This window comes from Scophthalmus maximus, chromosome 3, assembly GCF_022379125.1.
Source record: "Scophthalmus maximus strain ysfricsl-2021 chromosome 3, ASM2237912v1, whole genome shotgun sequence".
Taxonomy (NCBI): Eukaryota; Metazoa; Chordata; class Actinopteri; order Pleuronectiformes; family Scophthalmidae; genus Scophthalmus; species Scophthalmus maximus.
Genome location: NC_061517.1, coordinates 21,197,494 through 21,219,907, shown reverse-complemented (window position 1 = coordinate 21,219,907; position 22,414 = coordinate 21,197,494). Strand labels below are relative to the sequence as shown.

At 45.6% G+C, this 22,414-nt stretch overlaps 2 protein-coding genes and 1 long non-coding RNA gene across 3 annotated transcripts; 1 reads left to right on the top strand and 2 right to left on the bottom strand.

The window, feature by feature from the left end:
- Positions 1 to 2,536: 2,536 nt before the first annotated feature.
- LOC118316378 (keratin, type I cytoskeletal 18) lies at positions 2,537 to 5,642 on the bottom strand. The gene is made up of 7 exons (XM_035644142.2): positions 5,134 to 5,642; positions 4,376 to 4,458; positions 4,135 to 4,291; positions 3,761 to 3,925; positions 3,542 to 3,667; positions 3,015 to 3,238; positions 2,537 to 2,728 (listed from the first exon to the last, which is right to left on the bottom strand). Exons 1-7 carry the CDS (start codon positions 5,545 to 5,547, stop codon positions 2,605 to 2,607), a joined length of 1,293 nt encoding a protein of 430 aa, XP_035500035.1. The 5' UTR covers positions 5,548 to 5,642; the 3' UTR covers positions 2,537 to 2,604.
- A 1,457-nt stretch (positions 5,643 to 7,099) lies between these two features.
- LOC118316377 (keratin, type I cytoskeletal 18-like) lies at positions 7,100 to 13,396 on the bottom strand. The gene is made up of 7 exons (XM_035644141.2): positions 12,847 to 13,396; positions 10,286 to 10,368; positions 9,707 to 9,863; positions 8,463 to 8,627; positions 8,244 to 8,369; positions 7,797 to 8,017; positions 7,100 to 7,693 (listed from the first exon to the last, which is right to left on the bottom strand). The coding sequence occupies exons 1-7, from the start codon at positions 13,285 to 13,287 to the stop codon at positions 7,579 to 7,581; spliced, it is 1,308 nt and encodes a 435-aa protein (XP_035500034.2). The 5' UTR covers positions 13,288 to 13,396; the 3' UTR covers positions 7,100 to 7,578.
- Positions 13,397 to 18,690: 5,294 nt separating this feature from the next.
- On the top strand, positions 18,691 to 21,366 carry LOC118316379. Its single transcript, XR_004795181.2, has 2 exons — positions 18,691 to 18,868; positions 20,908 to 21,366. It is a non-coding gene; the product is annotated as an uncharacterized LOC118316379 (long non-coding RNA).
- The last annotated feature ends 1,048 nt before the right edge of the window (positions 21,367 to 22,414 follow it).

The following is a 22,414-nucleotide window of genomic DNA, read 5'->3' as shown; positions in this document are numbered from 1 at the left end:
GTGACAGAGGGAGAGCCAGACATGATTCATGGCTCATCTATGTCAAGCCAGTTAACGGTTTTACTATGGAAAAGGGAGGAGAGAGGAACGAGCCTGCGGCTGTTTGTGCTGCAGGCCTCTGACCTGACTTGACCGAGCGATCCTCGACTCTGAGAAACAAACGAACTCCTACGTTTTTCAAGATGGCTCATTCGAGCCCATTATCTCTGCTGATAACCCCGCGATAGGCCTGTTCCTGTAAACGCAGGACAAAATGGGTCTGCAATTCTGTCAAACGACAAGGGAGGCGGTTGGCTGGATTTCAGAGCTCCGGGTGATGCAATGGGCTTGCAACACTTGGTACGTGTGGAGTTGATCTATAACACGTCGAACGTATTCACAGGTTGCGACATCGGTGACAAAACACATGGGCCGTCACACGCGCACGTCGCCAGCCTTGAAATACACTTACAGTAATGATAATGTCTGTGTGGTTTACGCGTGTCCCACACACACCAGCTGCATATTCAGTTTTATTAAGGCTCAGAACTTTTCAAGTCTGTCCTCAAACATCCGTATGCATATATACCGTCCATACTGGCTTGTAAAGTGATACCCTCTGACTGCACTGAGTAGTGGGGGAGAAATTCCACGCTGAGATTTTTCCATCTGAAACTAATATGGCGCTTCTACAGCCAAACCACGTGAAACTAAAATAGCGCTGAAAACATCAACTTCATGTCTAGTCAAGTCCTCGAATATGAAATGAGGACCCCTCACTTTTTTTTCACCCTAATTCCCAGGAAACGAAATCTTCTTTTATGAAGGGGGTCGGTGTCTTTGTCATTTGACTCACAGCCTTTTTTCTATATTTCTTTGAAATGTTAATTTGCGACTTGTCAAGGGAAAAGAGCATGGGGAGTCAGCATCACTCACTACTCATTGGTTAGTGCAAGACAAAACAATACAAACCCTCAAGTCCAACAGGACGTCGTCTGACGCGAACACACTGTCGGGCTGAACGAGAATGAAGTGAAATGAAACTATCAGGCTACAGTAGGAGCGAAGCTGTCGCCGGCATTTGCGGCGTCTTTGCTCGTGCGTTTGCGACATTTCGAGGAAACCTTGAAAAAAACTTTAGTTATCAATTGGAGAGGAAGGATTTAGGAGTCCTTCCCCAGTCCGCTTCACTGTTTTTGGGTGGTAACACAGAAAGGTATTGTTCTCCCAGGCCTCTTTGGGGGCCCTCCGAGGAATCACAGGCATGCGGTGGAGTAGAGATATGCTCTTTCTATCTTTGCCCCCCTTTGCCTCAGTCCTGTCATCACTCACCCCCCCCCCCCCCCCCCCCCCCCCCCCCCCTCTCTCTCTCTGATTTGTCTGCCCACCATCTCTCAGCGTGGCAAGAATATGAAATGTCTGGCTGCACGGCTTTATAGCGGCTGGAGGCACCAAAATATTACAGAGTTAACTGCCACCAATTGGGAAACTATTATTTGTTGTCAGCCGCAGTTGAGAAACCCTCAATCTCCCCACATCTCCCTTTAACGTTAAGTTATGCAGTGATTCGACTGTGACCAAGGAGGCGATGTGTGTCAAAATATGGCTGTCTAATGCGCCTGTAAATAAACAGAAGGCAGAGAAACAGACTGAGCTGGTTCGCCGGGACATGGCATGGGAATGCGGGTGCTCTGCCTATAACGGGACGAGGCTAAACAACTTCAGGTCAAAATGTGAATTTCTCAGAAGCTGAAAGAATTTCCTGAACTGACTGCAGACTTGGGTGTGTGGGAGGACGATGGCAAGAGGTCAGACATCCTTCAATGTGTATATGCACAACAGGGGGGAGCTGTCTTAAAAGTATGTGTGCAAGCAGGAGTGATATTTTTATATATAAAACTCATTTTCGGCTTTTTTTAAAAAATAAATCTTAAACAGCTTATTTTATTTTGGCTGCCATACTCTGCTTAGAGTAGCGAGATTGAAACCTGCATGAGGAAAAAGCTTCGCCTGTCTGAAGTTTTGGTTCCACAGGGAGTTCTGTGAGGGACTATTTCTTGGGTAGGGACAGTGTCTTCATGGAAACCTGTCATCGTTGTGAGGTTGCCAGGCAACTGCGTGAGGTCACTGCTCCCCACCAAGAAATAGTCCCTCTGTAAAAAAGTGACTTTTTTACACACTGGGTTTTTGTGTGCATGAATACAGAAGAGATAACCGTGAGCTTTGAAGGTTCTATTAGGTGATTTTTTTTTACATTTGGGTGGACTGTACCCGTTTCCAGTCTTCACGCTAAGCTAAGCTAAGCTAACTGCTGGCTGTTGCTTCGTATTGTGGCATGACACCGGCATCAGCCCTCTAATCTAATCCATGGCAAGAAATCGGATACATATTAAACCACAATGTCAAACGACATGAATGATGAATAGGAAATAATACAAGATATGGAGGAATACATGTCTGTGGATAGTGCATAGGTTGCTTTGTGTGTTGTAAATATTGCTTCCTTCCCCAACACAAAGCAAAAAACGGCAAACAAAAATCAGTCACAGGCGTGATGGTCGGTTAGTTGTTCATTTTATTTATTTTGCAAGTTTTTTTATTCTTTTCAGTTTTCTAATTAGGTGTCTATTTGAAAACCTTTTCACTGGATTTAACATCCTTGTTCTCTGACACCACTTTGCCGTCCACCACGGTCTGAGTGATAGTCACCACTTGGGTCTTGACCTTCTGATCAATTGCATCCTCCAGTCTGGAAAAAATTTTTTTTAACAAAAGAGTACAATTAGCTCAACTTTGGCCTGGGTTATAATAAAACTAAAACAAATGGAGTCATAATCACACCACACAATTGAAATGTAAGTGACTGGAAGAGCATTGAATTGAAGCCGATGCAGTACTTTTACTTTCTATATCAATGTCACCTCATGTTTCCATGAAGCTGATTTGAATCGGATTTGAAAGAGATGCCCTTGGACGAACAAAGCTGCTACAGAGCACTGATTGTTTGGCCACCTGCCGTCCCTCCACATACTCACTTTAAGGGCGCTTCGCCATCCAGCAGCCTCCTGTACTCGGCGATCTCGGCCTCCAGTTTCACCTTGATGTTGAGCAGGTGCTCGTACTCTCTTGTGCTGTTCTGGATGTCCGCGCGGATATGCGTCAGCTCCTCCTGCAGCCTCAGGATGACGGCGTTGTATTTCTCCAGTTCGATGTTGTAACGCATGTTGATGTCATGGAGGGTGGCCTCCAGGGACGCTTTCTGTGAAGGCGTGAAAACCAAGTTTGATTACCGAAATTGATGCAGCACAGAAACACAATGACATTGTTATTTAAGTCCGGCTGCCTTGTTGAGAGATAGATGAGGAGATTGGTATCAGTCAAGTCAGATATAGGAGACAGTTGTTTAGCCTAACTCAACACAAAGCCTGGAAACAACTAACAAGTCTCAAAGAATAGTCCACATGGTAGCTTCAAGCACGCATACCCAGCTTCTATGAGAAAAATGGAGTGGATATTCTTGGCTTGAATGGGACACTGTAACCACTTGGACAAAGGCTCTTACCAGACTAAGTGCAGACTGCAGTTCAATGTCCATTGCCTGATATGTCCTCCTAGTTTCACTCATTTGAGTCGTGGCGTCCTTCAGAGCTTCTGAACTCTGAGTCACTTGGACCCGAATCTCTGTGACCTGGAAACAAGATGAAATATTTGTAGTACAGATGAACGATACTTTTCAAATACAGCTGGTCAGCCCCAAATACAGTATGCACTGCCAAAGTACCTGGGATTCATGCCATGCTTTGAGCTCCTCCTGGTTCTTCAGCGCCATCTTCTCATACTGAGCCCTCATCTCCTCCATGACCCTGGCTAGGTCTTGTCCCTTAGGAGCGTCAACGTCGACGTGGACGCCACCTTGGGTGATCTGGTCACGCAAGTCTGCAACTTCCTGCGGAGGAGGAAATAGTCAGGGGGTGATTTCCAGAGTTAGTGGGGCTATCCTGTGCACTGTTAAAGAATTAAATAGATTTCAATAATGCAGTGTATTCATATTCCTAAGAGTATTGGGATTATCAAATATCTTTTCCCCTTTTCCAACTGGGATTAGACGTAAACCAATTACTATCATGCAATTACTCTCTGCCTAATGTTCCTCACCGCCTCATGATTCTTCTTCAGGTGGATCAGCTCTTCCTTCAGAGACTCAATGTCGCCCTCCAGGTGCAGGCGAATCATGTTGGTGTCGTCCAGAAGCTTCCTCAGTCTGGAAACATCAGCCTCCACTACTTGACGCATGGACATCTCGTACTCCATCCTGAGGGACGCATACTGTATATCAGATATGCTCGTGCATGATGGAAAGTCAGTTTTAATTTTGCATACAAAGCTAAGCGCTCACTTGACTCTGAAGTCTTCTGAAGCGAGGCGTGCATTGTCAAGAGAGATGGCGAGATGCGAGTTATCCTTGATACTGGCGAGTATCTGTGAGAAGGGAAAAACGTTTTGTTTATTTTAGTCCGTGAAATACAAGCAGACTCGTGGCACGATTCTATTTTCCCACAATCAATTTTGACGGACAGCAAACTGTAATTTCCACCTTGATAAATTGTGCAGGTGAAAGATTAGCCTTGATAACACACTGTAACTCATAACAAAACAAAGTACTATCTATCCTGGCTTGATTTGGACATAAAGATAAGAATCAGGTTACAGGTAATAAATGTTGTGAAATGAGTCCGTCAGAGAGATGCATGAGCACTTTGGAGTGCGGAAGGTGCCAACAGTTGATGAGGTGGTTCCGACTGGAATGACTTTTGCCCCATGCAGTATGTGGCCGTCACAGGAAAGACAACCTGACTGATAAAAATGTTCTCATAAAAAAACAAAAATTATGACAGTGTCATGAGCTTGGCATCCATTTGATAAAAAAACATAAAATACATGTATTGACATTTCCGCTATATGACCACTGACACTTCCTTTGCTTGAAGACACTGAAGCCAACCCAGATTTACAAATGTTTTCATTATACATTTCTTTTTGCAGTTTTTTCCCCATTCTGTTGTGAAATAAATGATATAAAGCAATGTTTTTTTATCTACCTTTTATGTTTTCCATGAAGATATCAGAACAAACAAGGCATGATTATTGACTTACCTTGGCCCTCAGATCTGCAATGATGGTGTTGTGCTTGCTGAAGTCCTTCCCCTCCAAGGGGCCTCTCTTTTCGATAACCTCCCTGATTTTGATCTCTAACTTGCTGTTGGCTTTCTCCAGATTCCTGACGGTCTCCAGGTAGTTGGAAAGGCGGTCGTTCAGGTGCTGCATGGTAGCCTTCTCATTCTGAATGGCCAGGGTTCCAGAAGTGGGGAAGGACTGGTAGTCGTGCCCACCGCCATAGTTGCTGCCGACCCGTGTGCCGTAGGTGGCGGTGGAGATCCTGGTCCCGTGGCCGCCTGCCCCTCCGCTGACGCTGTGGGCATAAGCCCTCTCCATGAGATGAGGTCTGTGAAAGGGTGTTGTATTGCCACCGAGAATTTGAGAACTCTGTCGTTTAATCTGGTGCTCCATTGCTAAAAGAAGTGTGCTGATCAATCAGGGGGAGACGAGGTTTGGGCTGGCACAGAGGAGTTTGGCAGCTGAGAGTGGAGGACGGAGGAAACTCCCGGGACATTATATATATATTCCTCTGAGAAGCAATATTTCCGTTTGCCACGCCTCTCCTATCTATATTACATTTTCACCTTTAGCCTTTATGCCTAGACTTTGTCCCCCCAACACCCACTGTCAAAGCCAAAAAGGTGTGCCGACATTTCACAGTGATTGTGAGCAGTAACTGTATCAAGGGTAACATTTGAAATGTTACAAAAGTAACACTGTCTTTCCATCATACTGAGCAAGACCAATGTTTTTGTTTTGTAGCACAATTCATGCACCACCCTGATGCTGCAAAAATTCACCGCAGCACCAAATGTGTGTCAATCCGCAGGCCCCAACAAATCCACTAGTAAAGATAACAGTCTGTGGTGACCGGCTCAAAGAGCCACATGGGAGAGAAAGGAGAAGCACTGCAAATGCACGTTTGGTGCACGATGGGTGAAGGCTAATGGGGACAACGATAGAGTGACCAAACAAAAAGTGTGTCTACGTGACCCATTGTTGTTGTTGTAAAAAAAAAAAAGGATTTACATCTTGGAACCAACCTGATCATTTCCACAGGCAGCTTAGCGAAGTCAGAAAGTATTGAATGGAATCTGTTGGCAATTTGAGGAATATAGAATTACTCCGGCCAACTCCTTATCCTTAAATTGGGTATTCAGACCAGAACTGCAAAGGCTTACGGCTGGTTGTGGCTGTGCTGGAACAGATACCTGGGAGACTATAAACCAGCATTCGGGAGTGCGTAAGATGCCGAAATACTGCACTGTGGTTTCCAATACGATTTATCACAACTGAGTCCGGTTCTACTAGAGATTTCTTCCTGTCAAAAGGGAGTTTTGCTTGCTCATTGTGGGAACTGTTGGGTTTCAATGTGATATTGTGAGGTCTCGACCGCGCTGTTTAAAGTGTCTCGGGATAATGTGTGTTGTGATTTGGAGCTATACAAACAAAATTTTATTATAATGGCATCAGTCGTTTTATCCTGCATCGGAACAGCCAAGACATAAAAAGGAGAATTACCCTGTCCAATCAGGAATGTGCAGTTTCTTGTAAATCGCTTGGTCTGAGCGTGTGTGCTGTTGCAGGACTTTGGTTTGCCAAGGCCCACAGTGTTGGCACTTTGGACTCACTGAACCAAATGAGTTGTTGCTCTTTCCCCCACAGTGAGGTATGAGCATAGCTTAAAAATACTAAATGCAGGTCTTGGAACAGTGCAGTGATTACATTGGAGAGGATATAAATCTTATTATACATGAACTCTGAGGCATTATCTTTCAATCAAGCAGTCAAGAGTTCAGTGGGTGTGAACTGATTTCTATTATTACTATCTGCTGTCAGTATGTGTCATTTTGCTTGTTCCATTCATTCATAATGTTTGTCGTGTTACTAGTATAGAATCTGATTCATGTGACACAAATTATTTTTTCAGTTTCAAACCAAACACAATGTTCACAACGAGAGAAAACATTCCCAAAACGGACTTTATTGAAATGTCTGAGCATCACCGCACAACAGGCAACAACCAAAGATGATGAAATATAAAAACCCAAAAAAACAAACATGTTTTGCATCTCATTGGACTTTGAAATAGTCTCGGCGTCTTGAATCAGTTTTGTTCTGACAAAGTTCGGCAGGGCTCTCTAATTCTGAATTCTGATCACTGGTCAGTAGACAAACACATAAATAACATTGTGATGAAATAAATAAAAGATGATTTCGTTTTCCTCTCATCCAGTTTTTTTTGTTTTTCATTTATCAGTCTGTGGAATACAGACAAACATACTGTACCCAGACAGTCGAACGAATCGCAGCTAGAGAGAGTTAGTGATGTATGACTAAGAAAGTCAGGAGATCCGAATGGAAATACAATTTTGGCCTGATCATATGTTAGTGACATGATGCATATGAAAGGGATTGTTTGAGGGGTTTGCCTCAAGGCACTCAAACATTTTTGGTCTCTGTGCTGGAGGACACCACCTTGCCATCCACCAGGGTCTGTGTGACGGTCATCACTTTGGTCTTCACTGTTTTCTGGTCTTCCAGAGCGTCCAGGAGCCTGAACAAAATGACCGAGAAAAACAGTCACATCACTTTTACTAACAGAGTTAAACGTGGCCTAGAGTTCCTTTTTTTTTCTTTTTCATCATTGATCTGCCTACCTGAAGTCTCCACCGTCCAGCAGCAGTCTGTATTGTGCGATCTCGGCCTCCAGCTTCATCTTCATGTTGAGCAGGGCCTCGTACTCCTGCGTCTGCAGCTGGATGCTGTTGCGCAGCTGCGTGAGCTCCGCCTCCAGACCCAGGAGGACGACGTTGAGGGACTCGATCTCCATGTTGTAACGCATCTCTGTGTCCCTGAGTGTGCCCTCCAGAGACAATTTCTGTGAGCACGAGACAAGCACGGGGGGGGGGGGGATGGGTTAAAGTTTTACAGGGAACTTGGCATGGCTGCTGACAGCTCAATAGAGACGGGTCACCAGAGTGTGAAGCTTGTGTCAACAGAATAAATGCAATAGACTTGAAATGAGTGCTGAGATAGGCAGGGCGCTAAGATAGGCCCGCGTTGAGGTAAATGAAGTGTGCGTGCTGAGAGAGAGAGCTTCTCACCAGGCTCCTCTGTGACTCCAGGTCGATCTCCAGGGTCTGCACCTGTCTGCGCAGGTCGTTCACCTCTGTCTGGGCACCCTTCAGGGCCTCTGTGTTGTGGCTGACCTGGGTCTGCACTTCTACCATCTGAAATAAGGATTGCAGTTCACAAATTAGGACTTTGTACTAGAGCGGAACTTCCCTGCTTTCAGACGCTGGTTTCCTTTTTTAATCATTGACCTGAGATTCGTGCCATGTCTTCAGTTCCTCCTGGTTCTTCAGCGCCATCTTCTCGTACTTGGCCCTAATTTCTGTCATGAGCTGAGCCAGGTCCTGTCCCTTGGGAGCGTCGACGTCCACGCGGACCCCTGACTGAGCAATCTGGTTACGAAGCTCCATTACTTCCTAAAGACACCAGAATGGATAGAGGGGTCAATACGCACAATCACAAATCCAAACTTTTATATTTTTATTCTGATTCTTGTGCACGAACTTCAAAAAGGACAGAATACTCCTTTGCACCGCAAACGACTTGAACCATGACCTGTCTGTGACTCCATGCCTCTTCCAAGCATAATCACATGTTATGGTCAAGTAAATATACAGGGGGTCCCTCGTAACTTTTGCCTGGGGCCTTAAAGACTTAATTCCCTTCAGTAAACAAATGGTAGTGTTTTTGCCCGTGCACGTAAATTATAGTGGATGGGACCAATTTTTATGATGCGGCTTCCCACAGTATTCACATACAGATATTTCAGATTTCTCAACAGACCTCCCCCTTCCCACTGAAAGTTTTTTTTCACACTTGTCTTCAAGAACGCCCTGTCAGGATGGGTCGTCTCCAGTCGTGGCATAGCGTGTAATACACAGTGCAAATATAACTTAAGCACACACGCTGGTTGCCTTTGAAGGGATTATTGAGACGTGCTTTTAAGCAAATAATTATCCAGCTCTTCCGAAGGTGTGAGTGTTTGCTTCAATAATGTCTAGAAGTGTTCAAGAGAGTGCTTTTTGTTTGGGAGCACTCAGAATGTCAACACAGAAGCAACATGAACACAACCTTTGTCTAATATTTGACTTTAAGGGTCAGAGCGGGGGGCAATAGTTCAAGTATTAAATTTACGAGAGAAAAAAATCGAATATTCTCTACGATTGTAAAGTCATAAATTTGTGAGACAAAATTCCCTGAGAGTGAAGTAACAAATTATTTCCATTGTGTGCATCAAGAACCACAAAGCAACGGACAGATGGAAGGATGTTGCTGGTTACATGTGAAGGAAATTCAAATCAAATTTTTTTCCAACTACTTTGTATATATTCCTGCATTTTAAATTTAATCTCAGAATTTCAAATTTAGTGACACTTATAATACTTTTTTCCCCTTGTTAATATGAAAAAATTAAATAAAATACTATTGCTTATTTAGTCATTCATATTCAATCTCCCAGGGTGCTGCTTTCGGATCCGAGTGCTGTCGTACTCACGTTTTCATGGTTCTTCTTGAGGTGGATGAGCTCCTCCTTCAGAGACTCGATCTCGCTCTCCAGATTCATGCGGCTCATGTTGGTGTCATCGATGAGCTTCCTCAGACCGACGATGTCGGCCTCCACAGACTGGCGGATGGCCAGCTCAGACTCGAATCTAAGCAGCACAGGGCAGGGAGGTGAGGATAACTCAGGAGCCCAATGCGGCTGCACACACAAAGACTGGCCCAACTATTGAAATCTACTCATCACAACATGTGTGTTAACAGTCCTATCGGTTGGTCCATTAACTGAGAATAGAACTACATATATATATACTCTCCCAAAATGTCCCCTTTATGTTTAAATGCAGCAAGATTTGATACGCAAGGAATGGGTTGTACTCTCGCAGCCAGCTGTGTTTGCCATGACAAACTGCCAAACCCCCACTGGCTATGCTGCAAAGGTGATGATTTATGACTACAGGACTAATGACTGTCTCTTTACACTATGTTTTCATCCTGCTACCCATTCAACAGCAAAACGGGGGTGTTCCCGTGGCTGTCTGACAGCCTCAGCAGTGCAGCGAGCGGGCCTCACTTTACTCTGAAGTCGTCAGCCGCCAGGCGAGCGTTGTCGATGTTGAGAACCAGGCGGGCATTGTCACAGTTGGCATCAAACACCTGCAACGGGAACAAAAGATTGATGCCATTTAGATTTCAAACTGGGGACAGGGGCCAAGCACAGAAAACCAACAGCTGGGTAAACATTCAAACCAAAGAGCTGACTGAAGGGGGATTTTGGTGTCAGTTGTGCTTTGTTTCCACGTAGTAATACCCTAAACGGCCAATATGAATGTTTTCTTTGCCGTTGAACGGCAAGAGACCGCCCTCTTGCCGGGAGTGGGTGGTGGGGATTGTCGCGTACCAAGAGCTTCAGCTTCCAGCAGCTGGTTTGCCTAACCTGGCAATACGATGAGCAACACGTCCACTGACGACTCTGCTGGTTACCTCCCAGTGACAACAAGAGATCAGAAAGTCACTGTTCCTGGTCGATAGTCTGTCATAATAATCTACCAAGTTTTTGAACGAATGAAACAAATGGGATTGAATGCGTTAACTACAAAAGTGGTGGAACAGGCCGATTCCCCTTTGGACATAGCTAGGCTTTAGTCTCGATGCTAAGCTAAGCTGAGCAGCTGCTGGCTTTATCTGCACATTTGGGATATACAGACATGAGTGTATTTTCCAAAACATCAAACTATTCTTTGAAGGGGAGTTCATACGCTTACAGTGATACAGTCATCAGTTTAACCTGTTCAACCAGTTTGAAGAAAAAGAAGATTAAATTTGTACTCGCTTAAATGTTTTTTCCCCCCTGAAGTTCTAGTGTACTTCACACTTTCACTTCGTCACACTGACTTGAGCAGTAATAAGATCAGCGTTGGAGGAAAAACTGATCACTGTCTCTGTGTGTGTAAATTTGGGTGGCTTCAAATAGCAGATGGCTGCGGTATTTGCTTTAGCCCTCACTGTGGGACAGATAAGGGCTGGATGGACGGCCGGGGAGGCATCCAGGTGACAAAGTCCAAGAGCCAATCAGTGGCTGCCAGGCAGCAACTGTCCCTCCACTGCCCAGGAACACGTTCCGTCCTGTCAGCAGGGCCGGATGGGGGCAGGTGATTTGCATGAGGAAGGTGGTGTAGGTGGTTGGGGGTGGCAGTTGTGTGTGTGTGTGTGTGTGTGTGTGTGTGTGTGTGTGTGTGTGTGTGCGTGCGTGTGGGCACGCTCGCTCAGTCATGTGATCGTGCATGCATGTGTGACTTTGCATGGGCTGTAGACTGTGCGTGCTGTTTTAAATGCTGCCGTGAGAGTCTTTGTTTTGCATCGAGCCACAAGAAGAACCGGGCTCTGCCGACCCTGGGCTATTTGGATAAACAGAGTTCTCTCGGCTGTTTGCAGAATAAATAAAACCTAATTTCCCCAAACGCATTTTTACCTTTCTCTTTGCCTCCATATTTTATTTTGTGTCAAATTATCCGGAAAGAGGAGTCAGCTGACCTCGATGATGTTATTTTGTGTCGCTCCCACACGGAAAAATATTAGAGAAAGACATACAGTATGCTGCATGGGCATGCACACATTCCCACAGTGAGAACAGTATTTGGGTGTTTTTTCCCTGGCCTGGTGGAGACGTTCCATTTGGAGAAAAAAAACTGTGCTTAACTTAAATGACACTGGAAAACTTGAGTTTTCATTGAAGAATGGTTGGTGAAATGAATGGGGGCAAATACTGGAACGAATGACTGACAGATTTTCCCGGTTGTGTGATGCCCTCATTTTTCTTTCAGTTCCAAAATCTTCTTGCACTTTATTAACTGTGCCAGATGTATTTGTATGAGCTGTATCAGGTAAGTGTGACATTAGTCGTATTATCAGATTAATCTGTTGTAAAAGCCACTGACCTAATGAGCGCCACCTTGATAGATCACACATTAAGTGAGTTACCCTTCTTTTCCCTTTCCTTATCAGCTTCTGTTCTGTGTATCCACAGTAGTTATGACTGCACTGTATGTTCAGTCCCATTCTCCGACTACTGACATATTGTTTGCATTATACTCAACAAAGAGGAAAAAGGTAGTTGAAGTCGTGACGTATGGGCCTGCGAAATTGACCTTTCTACAGCCGGTAAAGTCCCTGGACTCTCGTCATTTGTCTGTGTGCTTTCCTGTCGCTCCAACATTCCTCCTTCAGATTGTTTCCGGTCCAGCCCTCAGCCCCCCCCCCCGAGGCCCACGGTGGGCACTGTTTGTGCTGAGGACCAGCCGAAACCCGAATCAACCCCCCCCTCGTAGGAATCGACAGAAACTCAGTAACTCCAAAATAACTACAAATGGGCTGACATTTAATTCAGGGGTTCAGGAAATATTATGTTGAGTTCAAATGCCTTCAAGCTGTATTAGTCTGTTTCACTTCTTTCTTGTTCAATCACACTTGTATCATATCTTCTAATAACTCACCCTGGGCTTCATCTTTCAATTCACCCATCCACCTTACCCTCCCTCCCTTTATCCTCCCTCCATCTGCTTTTGTTCAACATTTAATGAATGCACATTCCCCTGTCTGCCCTCACCACGCTGCCCCCCAGCCCCCCCTTCTCACCTTTCTCCTCAGGTCGTCCAGGATGGCCTGGTACTTGCTGTAGTCTCTGAAGTCGGGGCCGCTCTTCTCCAGGGCCTCCTTGATCTTAATCTCCAGCTTTTGGTTGGCCTGCTCCAGGTTCCTCACCGTCTCCAGGTAGTTGGCCAGACGGTCGTTCAGGTTCTGCATGGCGAACTTCTCGTTGCCCATGATGTCGCCGCTGTTCCCGCTGGAGCTCACCTGGACGCTGTTGGAGAAGCCCCCTACTCCGGAGCCCACGGACATTCCAGCTCCCAGACCACTGCGAAAGCCGGAGGAGATGCTGATGCGGCTTCCGCCGGCCCCGCCGTGGAGGGACGAGGCCCTGTAGACAGGAGCAGAGGTACGGGACACTGATACAGCAGCAGGCCTGCCGCTGGTGGAGGAGCGCATTGAGTATGTAGTTTGCTTGGAGGTTTTCATTGTTGCTGTAGAGTGTGAGACTCAGTGAGAGAGACTGGGAGAAAGAGAGAGGCACAGGCTGGGCGGGCTGAAATGGAAGCTCACAGACACAAGGCAGGAGGAGAGGGAAGCTGTTACACTATATAAACCTTGTGGGCCCTCAGGTCCGCCCCTGAGACCACTCCCCCTGTCCCCGAGTCACCTCCCTCTTTTCCACAGGCCTAAACCGCAGGAGTGCTCACAGCATGCCTTTGTGCTCCGCAACCTCCAAAGTTGGTAAATTCTGAGGAAGCAGTGGGATTCAACAACTTGGAGATTTGCAGAATTTCGAAAAGTAATACTAGACATTTTGTCATTAGATATGAATGATGCTAAATTTGACTTTACTGAAAGAGCAGTCCTTTTTTTTTTTAGATATTAAATCCAACAATACATTTCTTTTATTTGTTTTAATAGTTTTTAGACAATGAAGTGGCACTGAGGCAGCTACACAGACAGTGTTGGTTAAAATGAATTCATCGTCAGTTTTAGTCTCTTCAGGGGAATTATTGATAAAGAAGATAATATAAAGATCGCCAGCCACCGTCCTTGAAGATTGTTACTTGGTTATGACGCTATACCGTGAGAATGGGTTTTTCTGTTCCAGAGAGGTGAGGCAGGCAGCTGTCCCCGACAAGGGCCACCAAAATAAAGTTGCATAGATGAACATTTCTCCATTTGACGCATTAGACTCGGTTGCTTCACTCCCCCCACCCTAAAGAGACTCGCGACATTTCTGGGAGGGAATCGTCGCTAATGGAGAATTCAGTTGAAACACGTCTCAGGGTGCGTTCAGTCATCGATGTCATCATGGCTTCTAGTCACTGCGTGTGAGATCAGCTCATGTCACACCTGGAAAAGCGTGACGTCGGGAGTCGCTTTCAGGAAAGACAGTGAATTGCACCACATGAGCATCGCAAACTAATGCCAATGCCAGAAAACAGCTTTCCTAATGATATTTGATTTTAAAGAATTTACATAAATCGGTTTCCTTATTTGTATACAATATGAATATATATACAACGACTAATGGTAACTAATGGAAGTGTTTGAAATATCTGAAGATCTAAAGCAGAACAAAATGAATTACAACATAAAAAAAAACCGACATGAGGAAAAAAAAATGCAGAAACACACAGTGGTGTCTTTTTTTCCTGAAGTGTGGATGGGGCATAAACCTGGACAAAAAGTCAGAGTGAAATCAGATAACTCTGTGTCTGTGAGGCGTGAGGTGGCTCCAGATGTTAAGTAGAGTACGGTGTGTTATCTATTCGACATAGCCGGATGGGTGTCCGATTGTCCCCCTCCCATGGAGGATGTGGCCAAACAAAGGAACAATTCCGCAGTCTCCCTGGTAGGTATGTAGGAACAATGACTTTTCCCAAATCCAGTAAACACGTTCCAGAAGTCCCCTGCAGGTTTTTTAAACACAAGCACATTCCACACACTGTACCTATGAAGCGACTGGTTGTTGGACGGGAATCTATCCTTTCCTTTCCTTTTGGTTTATTTGCAGTGTTGCTTTTCCTTTTCTTTTCTTTTTTTTTTTGATTTCATGTCTGTCTGTCTGCCATCAAAGCTCAGATTCAGTTTTCCAAGGTACAAACCCATCAGGCAACAATACTTGATTATTACCCAAGATTATTTGGAAATCAAAATGTTCCTGCCTGCCCACGCTTTCCTCTGTCCGCAACAACTTGGTCTGCAGTAAAAATTCCTGCTTTGCGGTTCTGCGTTTCTCACGTTCAGTCTCATCCTCTGCACAGGGTTCCTTGTTTGTTTTTCGGGAAGGAACATGCAGCAGGATATTAAAGTATAAAGAGCTCCTGATGAAATCAAAACAACTCCTGTTGTCATTGAGCGGGGCAAACAAAAGGCATCCCTGCCAAGCACAGCAATAAAGTGGCTTCATAAGAGGCTGCCTCGAAACATGTTTTATGATAATAAGGACACTGGTGACCAGTGGATCTAAGCTTATTTTTATAAGTTCTTGTTATGATATAATCTGTCTACAAGGACAGTTGTATATACTGTGTTAGCGACAGACAAAGAGAGAGACAAATATAAAGAGAATAAAAAAACAAACAAGGGGGAATTGCAGAGAGGGAAAAAAAGATCTCGATTTTAAGATGAATATCAGACTTTCTCAATCCTTGTCATCCCATAACACAGACAGAACCAGCACAAGTACTTTTCTCTTTTCTTTTTTTCTTCACGGCTGGCTGGATTCAGGGTTTTTGTTGTGGAAGAGCGGCAGTGGTGACTGCAGAGTTTTGGTCTGGCCCTGATAGCTGCCGTGCCCAGCAAAGAAAACAAAGATGAAGATAAAGCGACGATAGCAGCATTGAGCACATAATGGGATCAAGGCATCATACGGGCTGGATCTGTAAGATACATAGTGGAGAATGCTGCGGGCTGGAGTGTCAGTCCTGCTTGGACTAAGTCAGTGTGAGGCAATTGGAGGGAGAAAAGCCTCGAGTTTTACATTTTGAACAACGCCATGTTGTTTTTTTTGCAACCAAACATAGAATTGGGGGTGGGTCAGCTGTCGATCAATTGAGTCCATAAACTCCTCAGGAAAATGTAAAGTGAGAAGTAAAGTAATTTTCTCATAGGCTTCTATAGAAACTGACTTCATTTTGCGATCAGTGAGTCGCCCTCTGCTGGTGATTCCAGAGAATACAGGCTTTAGGCACTAACGCATTGGCGGATGAAAAAAGCTATAGCCTACCAAACATCCATAAAGGTCAACGATAATCACATTTCTCGAAAAGAACCCTTAAATGATTTGACTATTTAGAGACATTTATGGGCTTAAACCATTTCATGAAGACCATCGGCACCACAAAGTGACGTGTGTAGCATCCAGAACGCATGTAGTCGCAGCGACGACTCCCCTTAAACCGAAGCTTTGTGCACCAATGCGATAAACGGGACTCAATGTGTCAATGAGAGGTGTTGGGACGCATATTTGCATTCTTCAGAGACGGTCCGCATGGCGGTTTCCCCGCTGCTTCAAGCCCATTATGCCTGTTGCCCAAAGCTAACCACATCCCCGCTCCAGCTCGGCGGCTGACGCAGAGACGTGAGATCGTTATCCATCTTCTCAGTTTACACCCAGAGAACAATTGTAAAAAGAACGGAATGAGATATGTCCTTTGTTTCTCTGGGACTGACAGCAAAGAGAGCACGTTTCCTCCAGGTGTTTGGAAATGCAGTAATGTCTTTCCTCGTTGCTCAGGTTTCGTGGTATTATTGCACGTCAGCTACTGTATGTAAATATATGTTCAGTATGTTGGGAAAACCACCCTTGTTTTTACCTTGACATTTTGACTCCTGATCATCGAGGCACTTTAAGACACAAACGGTTGCAGCTGTAACTCACAGCGAACAAAGGGGTTGTTTCATTTCTCTCAGTTTTTTTTTTTTTTTTTCTCCATTTTTTCTGTAATGGTTTTCAAATATGGAAAGGAAAAAAAAAAGGTGTCTGGTTCTGAAGACATCCCTCCGAAGTGTTTGATGTGAAACATTATTCCTTCCTTTGTCAGGCAACGACACCAAATGGGACTTACCGTCAAGGTTCTGGCCCAACGTCAAGAATGTTTGTCTGTCATTACCCTGATAGTCATCGACCACATGGTTTCCCCTCCCAGCTAAAATCTTATCTCAGCTCCTTCAAGGGTCAGACCGCAGGTTGTTCCCCCCCCCCCCCCCCCGTACATATTAGTCAAGTTTCATCAAAGTGTAAAAAAGTTATCATTGTGTGAACAGATACAGCCAGAAGTGGAGCGCTCCTTTTGAATGATCTATTTTTGTCTCCCCCCCCCCCCCCCCCCCCTTTTTCTACTAACTTTCACTCACTGTGAATGTTTACTAGGCTTTGTTTTTTTACTGCAAGAGCACACCATTTACTGTAAACTGCGAGGAACAGCGGGATACACAACTTCCTGCTGTAAAAAAAAACAAACAATCATTTTCAGGCGAGTTGGAGGGAAAAAACTGTAAGTGAAAAGTCTGCTCACTTTGGCACATCTGGGCATTTTTGACCGAGGAGAATCTGGATGTTTACAAAGACAAATGAAAACCAAATTATGATTCAGTGTATGATTTGGAAAAAAACAAACACGCATGTTCACGTATTGCTTTGTAGATAAATATCTGTTTGGAAAAACAGATAAGCACGTCAGAATGAGTGGCAGCGTGCGTCAGTGTGTGGCGTGCTGGACGTGGCCTCTGTTTACCCTGCTCCAACCGTATCAACCTTATCTGTGGGATGCAATAATGTCATGGAGCAGTATGCATCACGAGTGTGGGAAGTTGCAAGACAGTCGCACCTGCAGTCGGAAATGCTCCGCCTGGCCGCACTCTCACTTTTGCCAGATATGTGGGTCGGGAAAGAGGTCAAAAGCGTGTCTATACATGGTATTCATGCTGTCAGTGTGAAATTCACCTGAATACTTGTCACTTTCCTTGTTTGGGCATGCGTGTCCTGTTTGGTTGCGTTTGAAAGCTAACGCTGAGGTAATACACTCTTTCACAGTCATTTGATGATCTGTTCATGAGTTGAAACTCTTCTTTATTGGGGGTGAAAAAAAAAAGTTCATTGAGACTGTACAGTCCTTGTTCGGTCTGACCTCAGTGGACGGAACACGCGCAGACAGCGCTAAATCAAAGGACGACCATTGGCCTGGCGGATGGGATCGTCCGGCATCTGACCCCTGGGTCACCTGCTGACCGAGCCCTTGGCTATTTGTCACTGAACACCTCATTCAGTAGGAGGACAACCCTCTGCAGGTGACCTCAGCAGCTCTCCCACTAAAATCACAGAGGCCTTCGGCCGCCACTCGCTCACACAGTCACTCGTTTACTCCCGGTCAAAGGTGTCATCTGAAGACACAGCGACACCCTATGACTGGACGCGGGGACATGCGGCGCGGCCCGTCCGTACAGCTCGCGATGGCGTTGCGGAAAAGCAGTTCACAGTGACTCACCGGGGGGGAGGTGGGGCGGGGGTTAGTGGGGTGGGGGGGGGGTGCATAATTGACAGGTGTGTGGAACATTCCTACAAGGTGCAGTGGCCCGATGCAGACAGCGCTGAATCATCTGTTTTGACACAATGTGATGTCGGGAAATGCTCGTGTCACAGTTCCTGCGAGTGTGTGTGTGTGTGCGTGTGTGTGTGAGATTAAATGACAAGCGTAGACACAATGTCAGAGGGTGTTTTTCTCATGCTCCCGTGAAACCAAAACAAGGTGCATGGAGTCTGAAGATGATTGAAAGAACGGCTGGTTCCTGATTTCAGGAAGCCGGGGCTGTGCCATTTCACGGGAACAGGTGGCCGCGATGAGCCAGAAGTATTTGGTAAGCTTTTAACAGGTTTTTTAATGAATGGCTGCAAATGGAAAAAGGGCGGGCCGAATATTTCCTTTGGAGAATAGAGCATGACAGCTGTAAACCCAAATAAGTACGTAGGTGCCGCAGGTTTTATCAGGGTGTCATCACCGTTGACCGGCTCCAGGTTCACCGGAGAGGAGGAGCAGAGACGGACGCACACGCGCAAAAGGTGAGGTGAAAGGTCACCGGTCTGGGTGGAGTGAGGTCAGGGTGGAGCACTGGAAAACATAACATGAAAGGTGCGCTGCTGACGGATGGGTTGAATGTTTTCATGGAAGTTCATATAAAAAATAAATAAAATGCGCAACCGTAAACATCTGGTTTCTGAAATGGTGAAGTTGAAACTAAATTAAAGACGGAAGGATTATGACTCTGAATGAAGAGCTCTTGGCACCAGAAAGGCATATTCTATCAGGAAGAATGATATCCCTCGTGCATTTCAACCAACTGAACAGGAAATATAACTTGTCCCCAAAAAAAAAACACTTTTGTTTTTTCTGCAGCTGAGATCTTGCTGCAGAAAAAAAACATGGCTATGGTTAGGGAAGGATGGTGGTTTGGTTAGCTTGAGCTAAATTTATAAACAGTTATCGAACACAATCTTTCCATGGAGCCTCAAGCAAGAGCTTTCAGCTGCTGATACAGAACGACAGAACAGGTAATCACGATTTAGATATTGTTAGTCGCGGTTTTACATTTTACACAGACAAGCTCTTTCGAAGGTTAGATGAGTTTAGGGCCGATTCTGGGTGGAGTGGATTGACTTAGATGTCAGGAATGGGAGTGGGCTGCGGAGATGGGGAAGATATTCTACAGAGGATTCTGGGAGGAGCAGGGCTCTTGTCCGTTTATGTAACTGTAAAGTAGGAAGAGTTCCGAATAGGGAACGTATGCTCTCCTCGGAAATAGCGTGTGTGAACACTAACTCCCAGGAAAAAAAGGATTTGTAAGGACGCTGCAGGGAAGGCTCACGGAGGGTGTGTAAGTTCTGGAAGAGCATTATACTGTAGGGTGGAGGGTTGGGTCAGTATGGAAGAGCAGTATGTGAGGGGGGGGCTTCGGATGGGAGTAGCATTTTTAAAAGCGGGGCAATGCCAGTGTCTGACACATGGGACCTTACTTGAATTCATTTTGTGTGATAATTGAACCAGAGAATTACACGCACTGTATATCACTCGCACACAAATAACAGTGAATGCAGGCCGTCTAAATCAGCCCTCGGTTTCTTTCTTTTCGCACACTGAAGACAGCCTTAGCCACTGCGTCTCCTCCTCTGCCCCATCACAACCCACATTCCCGCTCTGTAATTGCTCCCAGAGTCCCTCCCTCTGACGCATGGCGCTCCTCGGTAAAGAAAGTTCCATAGTGGGCTCTTATGGTATTGCCATGGCGACGGGAACCAAATTCGGGGAGTTCATTTTGGGAAGGCGCTCCGCTCGGGCTGTTATTTTACGACCCCACTGGGCACGCATGGTGGGCCTGTATAGAAGCTCCTTGGCAAAGCCTCCTTGGAGCTGACACGCCACATTTCACAAGCGCGTGCAAGAATGCACAGCGGCAGTCAGGGTCTGGTGTTTCAGCACTGTACCCCGCTCCCCCCTGCGCCTGAGCTGCCGGGCTGCATGTTTTTCAGACACAATGGGCTCATTTGAGTGGACAGGCACAGTGTGAAAAATGTTCTCCGAAGCGCTCTCAGTCTCAGTCAAGGATAAAAAAGAATGAAAAGAAGGCGGAGGGGAAGAATGACCACTGTCTGGTCTCAAGGAATGTGAACACGGGCCAAGTTGGACTCTTTGAAAGAATCGGCCATTGATTTGCGATGTGAGAGGCAAGTGTTCCTGGTCACAGCGCGGGCCTTTTTTAAATGTGAGGCCAATTACACGGGTCCGCGTTTGGGCAACACGCGAAGATGACAACACATGAAAAGTTCATCGGCGACAAAACGCACCCTTGCTCAGTTCAACACTGGCACCACACTAATAGCTGACATCAAACTTTAGACCAGGGTGAACCTTAGATCATTTCAAACTTTCGGCCATTGATTGCTACCTGTTGTCTACCTGGTATTGTGCAGGGCCACTCAGTCTAGCCTGAAACCTGTTCTATTTGAAGCAGGGATGGGCAACTGGCGGCCCACCAGTCAATTTCCAAATAGAAAAATATTAAATTTTGAAAAATTCAAATATCAATAAATTGCTGATTTCACAGGTGCGAGCGGCCCATTTGAACCGGATCGCCATCGTTGGAGGGCACTCCCTCGAAATGCAAGAGGCCTATTGCCAAGCGACTGCGGTCTTGTCTGGTCTCAGGCCAACTACATACGACGAAGAGAGACATGAGCGGCCAAAAAAGAAAACTGGACCGATAGAATCGTCACCGGCCACAAATACTTGGAAGGGGGACTTAATTCTTGCATGTTTGAAGTTGTTGTGCACCTGTAGCGGTGGTCAGAGCTCTAGTTGAGTGCTGCGTGGGCAATGTGTTTAAACTTTCATTATGGGTTTAGCTCCCTGATAGCAAGTCTGTTTTACACACACCAGAGGTCAAGAGTTCAAGTCCACTCTGTGACACATGATTAGGCAGCTTTTTTTCTGAAAAGGAGCATTACTAAATGCATTTGAATATGAGAAACAGAGATGTTGGTAAAATAAACTTTGATTGCCGTCATACATTTTGTTGTCTTCATTAATTTAGTAGCTATAAATTGGCTAATAGAATGATGGGGTTACAGTGTCCTACTGGTGAAGTCACAGTCACAATCTGGCCCTCTGGTAGTGAGGATAACTTTTTTGAGGCCCTCCCTATCATCAAAGTTGCCCATCCCTGATTTGAAGTATCACGTTTTCGGTCCAGGATAGATTCTTCTGTGAACCTGTGGATCCCTGGAGTCTGCCTCAGCCAAGTCTAAAGCTGGGCATACAAATGCTGTTGTTAAACTGCAACTCACACTGTCCGAGTAAATCGCCTGCGATGTGAAGCCAAAGCTCAGGATTTATTTGCTCACACTGTACGGTCCGACCGTCAGCCAAGACTTGACCGCTCACACTGTGCGTGTGAAATGCCCGTTGGCACCTGCGGAAAGCTCCTCTCGGGCAGAGAAGTTTGTTTTTACCATGGAAGAAGAACGCTGACAAGACAGAAACTTGCGTAATCTGTGTGCCGAACCCTGAAAAAAGAGGCACGAAGAAGAGGCGACTGCTTATAAGGACTCATGCACGCACTATATGTCCAATTAACGTAAATTAGCAGCAGCGAAGGGGCCCTCCATACTGACTAATAACTATATTTAATATACTATTTCTTTCTTATCGTTGAAGACAAATTTACCATGTTGCCACTTGACGCAGGCGCAGCCAGGAAAAAAGGCACCGAGTTTGAGGAATCGACTCATGGCTCTGCTTCAACCGTGCGAGGGGCTGAAGTCGGCCGAGCCACATTTTCTGACATGTAAGAAATTTATCTGAACGCCGGTTGGGAGCAATAATCGCTGCTTGCCCAAGCCCTATATACACAGCACGGCAAACGACGCACGGCGAAGCTGAAAAAAACGTCAGACTCTAAAAAGAGTCGTGCGACTCGGAAATCGGGTCAAAAACGGCCTGTAATCGCACAGTGTATGCCTGGCTTAAGAGCCCTGCTCCACAACGCACAACTCAACCAATGCCTCGGCCCTGCTCACCTGCTCGCCAGCCTCAGAACTCCCCTACGTGGCCCC